Source organism: Urocitellus parryii, chromosome 1, assembly GCF_045843805.1.
Source record: "Urocitellus parryii isolate mUroPar1 chromosome 1, mUroPar1.hap1, whole genome shotgun sequence".
Lineage (NCBI taxonomy): Eukaryota > Metazoa > Chordata > Mammalia > Rodentia > Sciuridae > Urocitellus > Urocitellus parryii.
Genome location: NC_135531.1, coordinates 189,055,879 through 189,068,873, shown reverse-complemented (window position 1 = coordinate 189,068,873; position 12,995 = coordinate 189,055,879). Strand labels below are relative to the sequence as shown.

At 35.9% G+C, this 12,995-nt stretch overlaps 1 protein-coding gene across 5 annotated transcripts in view; it reads left to right on the top strand.

Annotated features, from left to right (window-relative positions):
• Sap130 (Sin3A associated protein 130) overlaps nt 1–12,995 on the top strand; it is a 75,474-nt gene that overhangs the window by 19,106 nt on the left and 43,373 nt on the right. For all 5 annotated transcript variants that reach the window (XM_077798268.1, XM_026389022.2, XM_077798273.1 and 2 more), the window contains 4 exons: nt 7,160–7,307; nt 7,471–7,561; nt 7,767–7,871; nt 10,298–10,439. In XM_077798268.1, coding sequence (XP_077654394.1) covers nt 7,160–7,307; nt 7,471–7,561; nt 7,767–7,871; nt 10,298–10,439 — 486 coding nt within the window. The remainder of the gene's footprint in view (nt 1–7,159; nt 7,308–7,470; nt 7,562–7,766; nt 7,872–10,297; nt 10,440–12,995) is intronic.

The following is a 12,995-nucleotide window of genomic DNA, read 5'->3' as shown; positions in this document are numbered from 1 at the left end:
AGGAAGTGAAAAGAATTTCTGAGGAATTACATGGCGGGGGGGTGCAAGAAGAGGAGATTATGTTGGTATTAGTTGGTCTCTGCACCTGAGAAAGTAGAAGTGCATTAATTTGAGATGGAGAACAGTGAGGAAGAATGGTTTTGGAGATGAATTCCAGACTTTAGTTGGTGTCATTTTAAGGTTGTGATGACTTCCAAATACCCAAGTGGAGATATTGACAGATGAGTTTGGAGTTCAGGGAAAGATCTCAAAGAGATGATCCAGGGAGATGGTCTAGATGGGAAGCAGGGATATGAGAGAAACAGCTCCTTCTGGAGAGGGCTGAAAGGCAGGAGTAGTCTTGGGGGAGAACCAAGGTTCCTTCAGGCAGAAAGGAAAGGGTATATTCAGAGAAAGGTTGAGGACATAGGATGTAACTTTTTTGCTAAAGATGACTTATAAGTCCAGATGGTACAGGTTGGGTATTTGAAAGGGGAAGGTAGTGCTATTAAGAGATTTATAGAGCCATTCAGAGATAAAATCTGGTTGATGAGAGATGGTCACAGAAGCTTTTCGTTCTACTGGGAATATTGAGTTTGTGGAACAATCAAGTGGCTTTTGTCAACAGGTACTTAAAGAAATGTCTGTGCTGGACATAAAGAGTTTAGAAGGAGTCAGCATGTGGGCCAAAATTAAAGCTTTGGGTTACTTGAATCTGCCCACAGAGGATCTGAAGAAAGTTAACATTTAAATGAAGAATAATGCCTAGGGTTTATCTTTAATCCTTAACACTCTCACCTGCTAGCTGTTTGACATTAAGCAAGTTTCTCAACTTCCCTCATCATTAGTTCCCTCCAAAAAAAAATAGGGATACTTTATTTTGTGGTTCATAAAAATGCAGTTTTAGTTATAAAGACACACAACCGCCCAACATAAAATAGACTACTTGTTCATTTTAGTTTTATATTCACATATACTTTTTTAAAAGTTACTATGTTCAGATGATGTCATGAAATTCAAAATATATGAGTAGATAAATCAATAAAAACTAGTTTTAGGGCTGGAGTTACAGCTCAGTGGTAGAGTACATGCTTAGCACATGTGAAACACTGGGTTCAACCCGCAGCACCACAAAAAGAGTTAAAAAAATTAAATAAAATAAAGGTATTGTGTCCATCTACCAAAAAAAAGTGTATTTAAAAATAGTTTTAGGGGATTATTTATTTTGAACTGGGGTTTCACTTTGTTGCCCAGGCTGGTCTGAAATTTGGGCTCAGGTGATCCTCTGGCCTTAGACTCCTGAGTAGTTTGGGACTGTAGGCCAGAGGTACCATTGCCCAGTTAGGGTTGGGTTTTTTTTTGTTTTTGTTTTTAAACGAGTTATCAAAATATCTTCTCCCATGTATTGAGTGCTTCAATAAAAAGTGGACCTTGAATTTTGCCAAATGAGTGTTCAGTATTCCCTTAGACAACAAATACTATAGGAACTCTGTGTGCACAGGAGATGTGTTAGTAAATTACACAGACAAACCCTAGTGATTATTTGATTTTTTTCTACTTATATCTGTAATTATCATAAGTTTCTAATATCTAGTTCTCTGAATTCTGTAGATAGCAAGTTTAAACAGACCAATTTTTATGGAAGAAATAGAACAAAGAATTCAAAGTATTGTCTCCCAGAAAAGCAATAGGCCCAGGTGGTTGAGTAAAATTCTACCAATTCTCAAAGGCCAAATAAACCAATGTAATGACATTGGTTCCAGGTATACAAAAAGAAGTAGTTTATTTTACTTCTAAAAGAAGTAAAATTCCAGAAAAATTTAAGGTAAGTTTTATTGAATGTTAAGTAATTCAATCCTGCATGCCAGTTCTTTGGCTTTTCCTTTCTATTCATTTGTCACTTGGTTAAATAATATATGTTCTTTATTATTTTCTTCAAAAAGCAGTCATCTTTTTGTGTGTGTGTGTATGTGTGTTTCCTAGGAATCAAATTCATGGTCTCGTACATGCGAAGCATGCACTCTACCACAGAACTACACATACCCCAGTCCCTAAACGACCTTATCTTAAAGGACTGATAGTTTAAATTTTCACATGCTCAGAATCATTTCCCAGATGTCTTTACACTTAACTGGTAGTTGACTAGTATAATTTTTTTGTTGTTTCTATGTACTTTCCTTGAGTACTTTACAGGTATTTTTTCCCAACCCCTAGAGCAGGGTAATGCTGTTGAGAAGTCTGCAGCCAACCTGATCTATTTTCTAACCCCAAAAAAGACCTTGATCTTTCTGTTTGCTTGCCCAAGAGTCCTTATCTTTGAGTTTCAGCAACTTAATTAAGATATGTTTTGTGGTGACCATTGTGTATGGTTTGTTTTGAAATATGGTGTGCCTTTTTAATCTGTAACATAAAACTGTACAGAAAATTTCCTTGAATTATTGTTTTATGTATTCATTCTGTTCTGACCTATTGGAGAGGAACAATTATGGTATGTGGAATCTTTTTGTATGCCTTTCTTATCTAATCCTTTTAGACTACTTTTTCTCTTTAAATTGTGCCAGTGATTCCCTTTCTGCATTTTCAGCCTGCTCTCTTATATTTTACTCTTAATTTTGCCTTCATTCTTTAAGTGGCTGAACAATCGTCTTGTTTCTTTTGAACTCATTTATTTTGTCTCTTTTTGTTGTCTTGTCATCACTTCCAGTGTGCTTTTATATCTTTGTATTTTCATTTCATAGGAACAGTTATTTCATTAAGTTTTAAAATTCCTGGCACAATTTTCATCTGCCTAGTAAAATCCTTTCTAGTATGTTTCCCATTTCTTTCCACCTTTTTTTTTTTTCCTTAGAGCACTTATTTAAAAGTTACTATCCTGGTTCCCTTTTGAGTTCTCGTCTTTGATTAGATTTTTTGTATTTTGAATCAGTTATTTGTCATTGGTTCCTGTAGCCTGGGCTATATACTGGGTTAGGAGAAATGTTCCTGACTGACTTAATGTCCTGTGTTTGTGTTTTTGAGAGCACCTCTCCTGCCAGTGAAGATAGACCACTCAAAACAGAAAAGCTTCTCTCCTGGGTTTCATTGCACACTGTCTGTCTTACTCATCTATCTATGCAATTCCTGGCTCAACCTTATATTCTTTGCTTCTTAACCCTTGGAATTGGTCCATGTTCTACTTCACTACCAGCTCTGTTCCCAGCGGTACAAACAAAAGAATTTGTTTTCCTGTGTCAGAGTATGTTCCTTACTTCAAAGAATTATACTTTGATGGATTTTAATCCCTGAAATTATAACTCTAGAAATTCTCTGTTCCTTTGCTCCTGTATTCCTGTTTAGTTTTCACTTCCTTTGCCAGTTCTGCTGTCCATTCTGAGGTTTAAGATTTCAGGTGTCTCCTAATTTTGTCAAAATGGAAACTCAATTCTTTTTCTGTGAGAGGAGAAAATACCAAACTAGTAGTCTCTGCCTATAGTCCTCTTGTCCTTACTCTAAAGTCAGATAAGGACTCAGCTGAACATCAGAAGATGATCATAAGTCCACTTGTTGGAAATCAAGTTGGAAATTTTCTGTAAATGTCAGGTGACGAAATTGGGTTGCCTTTCAGGGTGCTTTAAAAAAAATTGATTACTAGAAGAAATATAAGATTAAGCCAACAGATTAAGGAGCATTTTGTAGCTGTGTAACCTTATTTTGTGGTATTTGAGGTTGTCACACCATGAACTCATGGATGTTACATTTATTCAGTGTGTCTTAAGAGTCTCTTTCTTTTTCTCACAGTTCCTTGAATTTGGCTGTGGTAACCCTTCTGAGCTGGCCTGAATGTCCTTTTTGATTACTCAGTAGTTTTTGAGTACTTCTTTTGTCTTGAAATCAGCCATTTCTACAAGCTCTTGGTTCCTTTGGGTGAAGAATAGTAGTTGGAACCCAAGTTCTGGGTGCTAGGAGTACTCATTACTTCTTGGGTGTCATTGCTTTGAGGCTCTTTCTTTGGAGTAGCATTTTCAATTGAAACTTAATATCACATTTTTTTCTTGCTTTTTTAGAATTTATATTTGTGTATCTTTTTCCTTGCACTAAAACACCAACAACAACAACAAAAAAACCCTTATTTCCTTAAAGACATTAATGTAACTATTTGCTTTTTTCATCTTATATACAAAAATCTTACCATATAGCAGTACATTCTGGAGTTGACTCCAAATCAGTATATAGGATTCCTAACTTATTCTTTCATATTTGCATATGCTGTTGAATGTTTGTAATGATATGGTCATGCATTGCTTAATAATGAAGAAATGCTCTCAGAAACTCATTGTTAAACAATTTCATCATTGTACGAATATCAGAGTATATTGACATAAACCTAGATGATTGGTCACTCACTCAGCATCACTTCTTGATACAGTTAAGAAACAGTAAACATTAGATGTATGAGACTGCTATCCATGTAAAATGACAACTTTTACGGTAAACAGTTTTAATTAGTAGGAGTGTCCTCTAACAATAAAAAGTATAGCAAACACATAAATCTTTAATAGTTGTTGTTTTCAAGTATCATGTATTGTACATAATTGTATGTGCCTTATTTCTTTTATTTTGTTTTATTTTATATTTTGGTGTGCTACTGGAGATTGAATCCAGGGGTGCCAGCCCTTTTGTTTTGTTTTGAGACAGAGTCTCACTAAGTTGCTGAGGCTAGCTTCAAACCTGCTCTCTTCCTACCCAGTCTCCCACATCTCTGGAATTACAGGTGTGCTTCATCACAAATGATGTGTGCTATGCTTTTGCACAACTGGATATAACCCAGGTCTTGTGCCTGTTAGGCGAGTGTTCTACTGCTGAGTCACATATTACTACCGCTTCCCCCCACCCCAAGCCCCTTCGCTCATTTACATGGTTCCAAAATATAAAAGCATAAAAAGGCATGTAGTAAGGAGTTACTCTCTCCTCTGTCCTCCATCTATCAAGAACCTGTTTCTTTGCCTTTTTCCTTCTTTTAGTATAATTTCCATTTTATTTTTTTTACCCAGAGGACAGTTTTTTCTTTAGTCCTTAAGGACTCTGCTTCTTCCATGGACTTCAGTAGTCTTAAGCAACACTAGCAAGTATAAATTGGGGTAAGGGTGTCTGAGCTTCTAGACTTTACAAGAATGATTTCTAATTACCTTGTTGTGAAGACTTTGTCCTTGAGTACACATTGGGTGCATCCACACATAGGCTCTGTGTGGATGTGGCCCTTTGGGCACAACCATTGTTCCATTTTTCTTTTTTTCATCTTGGAAGCAAAGATCTGAGAGAGCCTTTTACCTTTCTAAGGCAACCTGTTAATAGCTTTTTGAATATCCTCTTAGTATCTCTTTATGCAAATCTATTCAGATTCAAATGCGGTCTTATTTTTATCTTATTTACCCAGAAGAATGTTTAATTCATATATTCCTTTTTACTTTTTTCCATATAACATATCGGAAGGGTGCCATCACTTTTTTAGTAGCAATATAGTGATCCCTTGTATAAATGGATTTGAGGTTGTCTCCAGTTCTTTACTATCATAGATAATATCACAGTGAATAACCTTATAGTTGTTTCATTATGCATGTGAACAGAGGGTATATGCAATTGTAATTTTGATATCTACCATCTGATTGCCTTTCTTAGGGTTTATACCAGTGTACCCTTCTTCTACATTCTTAAAAAATCCAATAGGTGAGCAGTGAGCAATGCTATCTCAGTGTATTTTACCTTGAATTTCTCTCTTTAAGAATGAGAGTGAGTTAGGCACAGTGGCACACACTTGTAGTGCCAGCTACGAGAGGTTGAGGCTGAAGGATTGCTTGAGCTCAGGAGTTCAAGGCCAGCCTGGGCAAATAGTGAGACCTTGTCTCAACAAAAAGAGAGAATGAAGATTTTTTCTTAAGGAACGCTTTCTTTCTTTCTTTCTTTCTTGAACTGGCTGTTCATACTTTTGCTTCTCTTTTCCTTTTTTTCTTGTTGATTTCTAGGACCTTATAGTTTATTAGGAAGATTACTCTTTTGTCTTTGCTTAATAGTGTGTTTTGCCATGTATAGGAGGTTTGCTTGTTTGTTCACATAGTCAGATTTATTAATATTTTCTTTTGTAGCTTTTGGACTTTGTAAGTTTTTGTGTTTGTTTTCTTCCCAGTGTTAAAGATTGAATCCAGGACCTCATGCATGCTAGGCAAGATCTCTACCACTGAGCCACATCCTCAACTCCGAAAGCTTTTAACATAAAGAAAGCTTCCCTCTCTCCGGGATTTTAAAGAAGTCTCCCATCATTTCTTCATATACATTTCTTAGTTGTCTTAAATCTTTAATTCTTTTAGTAATCATCCTAGCATACTTGTGAGGTAGGGATACAAATTTATCATTTCCAAATGGCTTCATAGTCTTCCCAACACCATTTATTAAATAGTCCATTTTTCCCTCTGATTTGAGACGACAGTGTTGTTATATTGTCAAGTTTTCTTGCCATTGTTGCAATTTCTGTTCCTTACTATCAACCAATTGGCATGCTGTCTGTGTTGTTATCCCTTTCAATCATTAGTCAATTGTAACTGGAACTTCATGTCATTTTAAGAATGTCCTTCCATCTGGTAAAGTATGATACAAGTTTAAGGGGAAGGACAATGCTTCAGGAGTCAGGTTTAAATGTTGTTAATTGTGATTGCCTGTAATCTTTCTTGGAACACTTGTCAGAAATTCATGTGAGAATCTTATTGTATGTCTTTAGATTTTTCCAGAGTAAAGTGTAATCATTATAATAATGCTTACTTAAGTTTGTTATATAAGGCTGGGGTGTAACTCAGTGATAGATTCCTTGTCTACCAAGGCTCTGGGTTTGATTCCCCTGTACCACACTCATAAAATAGTATGGAGTGTTGATTAACTACTTCATAACTATGGCTTAATTTACTCAATTTGTGGTATATATTAATATCTTTCAAAATAGGTCTATGGCAGTTTGAGGAGAGAAACTCAGTGGACCATTTACTTCACTGGTATGACTTAAAAGCCAAATATTGGTTTAACTGTGGACTTCATAGACCTATGAAAAGATACAATTTGTGACTGTAATCTGTATGAGATAGTAAATGACCTTGACTGCCTGCACTGTGTCTGTGCACTAGTTATAAATCACATAATATCTTTTCTGTCTTTTCAGTCGGCCCACTTTGTCTATCCAGCATCCACCATCTGCAGCAATTAGTATTCAGCGTCCTGCTCAGTCACGGGATGTGACAACAAGAATCACACTACCATCTCACCCTGCATTAGGGACGCCAAAACAGCAGCTTCATACGATGGCTCAGGTAAAACCAGAGGTGAAGAATCACCTGTGTACTTTGTGGGATAAACCCAGAGTCATGCACAGCTTTCTGAGGACCTGTCAGTATGAGAGCAATGATTACTTTTGGACTGAATGGAATGGGAAATGTTCTTGTTTATAACTGTGTTGCGGGGTTCCCCCCACAGAAAACCATCTTCAGTACTGGCACACCGGTGGCCGCAGCAACAGTAGCACCTATTTTGGCAACCAACACCCTTCCTTCAGCAACCACGGCCGGTAAGTCAGTTGCCCTGCTCTCCTTCCTGCCAGGGATAAAAGGGACATAAGGGGTGATTGAATTTTTCATTTGTCACCTTCAGAGGAAAACAACAGGCTAGAAAAATTCTCACAACTTTTCAAGACCTTTTCCAAGGTTTTTAAGAATCTCTAATATGTGCAGAGAGGCCATTGTTAAAGAGTTTCCTTTTTTCCCTCATTTTAGGATCTGTGTCACACACACAAGCTCCCACAAGTACAATTGTTACCATGACAATGCCCTCCCATTCATCCCACGCGACTGCTGTGACCACCTCAAACATCCCAGTCGGTAAGTGCTGTGTGACCTTCACACAGAAGCCTATGAGGAAATTTTCAGCCCCTTTGTCCAGGCCTTCATGTCCAAGGCTAGTATTATTTTTGGTTATTGTTTTTAATTTCTGATCTTAAAAGCAACACTGAATTTGACTTAGAATATTATTTGTCATACAGATCTGGCATTGATGGTAGGAGAAAAAAAGAGGATAGTGATCTTCAAGTACTGAAAGTTTTAACTTTAACTGGTTTTGAATGCCTTTCTTATCAAACTGTACCTCTTATATGTACTTCATATAGAAATAAGTCAACTTTGACATAGTCAGAAAAGAAAAATAGGAAAAGCAAGATCTGAATTTAAAAACCTGTACACTTCCATAGACTGTTCAGGAAAAAAAAATCTTTGGGTGATGCAACTATGGGAAGAGCATTAAGCCTCAAATTGATCACTCTCAGTTGTCATCTGAGTACTAACCCATGATATTTCATGATCATCCTATAATTTATTTTAGACCATGTTTATTCCTTGTTTTAAATATGAGAATACTATGAATATTTTAAAAGTCTTTGAAACATTCTGGCAACTAAATTTGAGTCATCAAGAGCAGGAATTATCAAACCTTTTCTAAGACCAGATGGTAAATATTCTAGGCTTTGTAGGCTATGTAGGTCTGTGTCACAGCAGCCATGGACGACCATATAAAAACAAATGAGTGTTTGACTGTATTCCAGTAAGACTTTACTCATGGACAGAGAAATTTGAATTTCATATTACTTTCACATGTCATGAAATATCCTCCCCCTCAACTGTTTAAAAATCTAAACCCATTCTTAGCTCACAGACCATATAGAAACAGCAAGCTGGATTGGCTCACAGACCACACTTTGCCAATGTCTGTCGCCTGTCATACAGGCTGATATGTCTCTACTACCATATCCAAAGCAGAGGCTGTGGCCTAGCAGGCAGAAAATGTAGCTGTCTCTCTGACTCATGTTGCCAGAGTTTTCTCTGTTTTGGTTCAGTAATAGTGAGTGTGTTCCAAAGATATGAGACATCTTCCCTATTTTTAATATAATATGATTTTAGAAGACTTGCTTTTAGTGAAGAGGACACACTGACATACTGAACTGTCAGAAGTCTGGTAATCTGACATAGAGGTATGACTTCCCCTCTTGCTAGGTCTTTCTTACTATATAAATGAGATAGGCAACAGCTTCCTGGTCTCCTTGGTAACTTAGAAGACACTTTCCTGGAATAATGATAGGGACCCAGAGATTTCCACTCCTCTTTATGTAGGCAGGCCATGCCAGCCCTAAAATATGTGCTGAACACCACGTCAGGCCTTTAGCAGAGATAATGCTGCACTGCTGGTCTTTCTCACATTGTATCTTTCTTTACTGGTCTGGGTAAAGTAAAATTGGAGGTGTCCGGCTTCCTCTTGACACCCACAATGTGAAGAATTGTTTTTAAGAAGTTGGTTCTTACTAGTGTCCCTGTGCTTTCCTAAGAGATTATGCTGGAAATAAACTCACCTAAAGTACCAGAGGACGTGAATATGTACTTTCTTAAGTTTCATCAGTTTTATGTTCTAGTTTTGCGCTCTTATATAGTAATTCAAATATTTGTTACATCATAATAGAATTCCTCTAAAAAGATTTCTCATTTGAGAGGGGAAACCTGATATAACCACAAAGCATTAATTTCCAGGTTAGGGTTCTACAGAATATATTAAAATCACGTAAGTGGAGTTTTCCACATTTTACTTGTTTTCGCCAGATGAGATTAATTCTTGAATTTAACCATTGTTACTAAAGGAATGTGTTGGGTCATAGGAGAAAAAAAGACTGATTCCAAAGTAGAATTTTAAGTTCTTTGCCATTTTTGTGTTCAATATTTCATTGATTTTCTTTTTTAAAGAGTTTACTTCTTTAAAAACTTTTTGCAAAAAAAAAGTGGGGTCTCCAAGAAGCCAGTTGGTTGCACACCTGTAATCCCACCAGCTCAGGTGACTGAGGCAGGAGGATCACAGGTTCCAAATCAGCCTCAGCAACTTGAGCAAGACTGTAAGCAATGTAGTGAGACCCTGTCTCAAAATTAAAATTTTTTAAAAAGAGCTGGGCATGTGGCTCAGTTGTTAAGTACCCTTGAATTCAATCCCTGGTACCAATTTTTTTTTTAAAAAGAAGCCAGGTTGAGAGAAGAAGACCTGGTTGCTAATTTTTTAAATTATTAACCCTTTTTAACAGATAGTAGTATGAATATATTAGTGAATTATTAAAATAATTCACTTGACTCTCTTGTAGTCATCTTTAATTTTTATTTTGATTAAAACTAAACATCCCACCTTATAACTGCATTATAAGTTTGCTGCTAGCAAAAATATTTTGGCATACCAGTAAGAGTATATGAGTAGTAATATAATTGACTTTTACTATTTGTAGCTAAGGTGGTACCTCAGCAGATCACACACACTTCTCCTCGAATCCAGCCTGATTACCCTGCAGAAAGGAGTAGCCTAATACCCATTTCAGGACATCGGGCCTCTCCAAATCCTGTGGCTATGGAAACCCGAAGTGACAACAGGTAGGAGGCAGTGGGCCAGTTAGCTTGCCCCATTGTGTCATTAATTGTTTTTGATATTTCACTAAAATGTCCCAGAAAATAAGGCATATGTTCATATTTTCAAATTTTTCCCCTGAAAATAACACATGGTATAATTTCTTTTTTAGTGTTCACAGGAAAATGTGTTATTTTTATTAAGCCATTCTTTGTTTGATGGGTGTGTGTGTGTGTGTGTGTGTGTGTGTGTGTATTTAGAGTCATTCTGAGAGTAAGGGTTGCAGGATTGTGACCCTTTATCCAAGGTGCCTCCATTTGTAACTCCTAAAACAACACAGTCTCTTTTTTAACGATAGTTACAGATTTCTGGAATAATTCTTTAGCTTTCTGTTCTCCTTCCTACATTGACATTTTTTTAAAACTATACATAAGCCAGTTGTTTTGTTAAAATATCCTTCAGTTTGGTTTTGTTACATTGTTTCTTCATGGTTAGATTCAGGTTATACCTGTTTTGGAGGAATTATCACTTAAGAGATGTGTTCTCACCATTATTACATCATTCGAGAGTTTAGGCTGTTTGTCCCATTATTGATTATATTAACTCAATGAAGATGACTTACCATTGTTTTTTCCTACTGTAAGCAAATAATCTGTATGAAAATACTTTGAGACCATAAATATTCCTGTTCTCCAGGAAATTTTCACCCAATAATTTTAGGCTTGATAATTCCTGCTCAAATTAATTATCAATATGATAGTTGCAAAATATACTTATTCAAAGTATCATTTCCTCCATATTTATTAGTTGGCATTTTCATATTAAGAAAGTTTCTATCTACTATATTTATTTGAGTATTTTATTTTTTAAAATCAATGTGGGCTTATGGATTTGTTTTATTCATTAGTATAATCCATTGCCATCATCAATATTGGTGCTCAAATGATCTCCAGTTTGGCCCTTGAGATCCCTTTAGACTTCTTAGGTAGGTTTCACCATGTCTCCAGTCTAGCTCTTCTTCATTTTCTACTACAAGTTATTCCAAGTCTTACTGAGTCCTGGAATCTGCTGTTTTTTCAAAGGAGCCCTTTATCATTTTGAAACCAACATCCAGGCATCATCTTTGCTTTTGCCTAAGGGTTGATATTTCTTCTAGGCCCTATTGTTAGGCAAAAGTAGGAAGTAACATTTTTTTAACCATTTGAATGTATGCTGATACCTCCAGTTTAACTACATTCCTTCCCACATTCTGTATTTGTTGTTTCCTTCTCCTACGGTGAGTGTACATAGTCATTTCAGAACTGGGTGATTTTTACATCTTGTTATTTTATTTTTAGTGTTTATAGGATTACATATAAGTTTTAATACATTGATCTTGTGTTCATCCACCTTGCTACATACTCCTTTTAGCTCTAAAAGTTTATAGATTCTTTTAGATCCTCTAAGTAGATATTTATTTCATTTACAAGTAAGAGCAGTTTTTTGTGGGTACCCAAGACAATCTGTTTCCAGTTTTCTATAAAGATGTTTTTTTTAATCTTGTTACATTGGTTAGAAGCATCCAGTACAATGAACTTTAATATAGCCTTGATACTAAAATTTGACAAGGAGAGTATGAGAAAAATTTTATAAACTGAGAAGGTAAGATGGTGAGCCTTGTTGTCTTATTTTTAACTTGAATGGAAATTCTCCTGAAAATTCACTATAGATTTTGTTAGATACCATTTTTAATTTGAAAAAAAATCCTATTTTCTTTGGCATTTCTGTTATGAATTTGTATAGCTGCTATCATATATTTTTTGTAAATATTTTGCAACTATTTCAAATGATTGTTCTCTTTGGACTTTTTAAGATTGAAAGCATGAATAAAAACCCAAATGTCTAATTCCAATTTTCTGTGATAAACCTAATTTAACCACAGTGTATTTGATTTTATATAGTACTTAATTCCGTTTAATTTAAGAGTTTTTGCATCATTGTAAGGAGTGAAATTGATTTATAATATTTTTTGTACTCTCCCTGTCAAATTTTAGTGTCAAGGCTATATTAAGTTCAAAAAAAAAAGTTAGAACTGGGTGTGATGGCATTGCCTATATTCTCAGCTCTCAGGAAACTGCGGCAGAAGTATTGCCAAGTTGGAGGCTAGTCTGGGCAACTTAGTGAGACCCTGTCTCAAAATAAAATTAAAAAACGCTGGAAATGGAGTTCTGTGGTAAAGCACTTGCATAGCATGTGGAAGGCCCTGACATTAATCCCCAGGACCAAGTGGTAGCAGGGGAGGTTAAATCTCATTTCTTTTTTTCTGGTCTCTGGGTCAGTTTGTATGAGGTTAAGATTATCTGTTTCATGTATATGTGTTAAATTTTACCAGAAGGGCTGGGGATGTGGCTCAAGTGGTGGCATGCTCGCCTAGCATGTGTGAGGCAATGGGTTCAATTCTCAGCACCACATAAAAATAAAATAAAGATGTTGTGTCCACCTAAAACTAAAAAATAAATATTCAAAAAAAAAACAAACATCAAAAAAAAAAAAAAAACAACCCTGAGCTTAGTATCTTTCAAGTGGCATTGAACAGGGAAGAA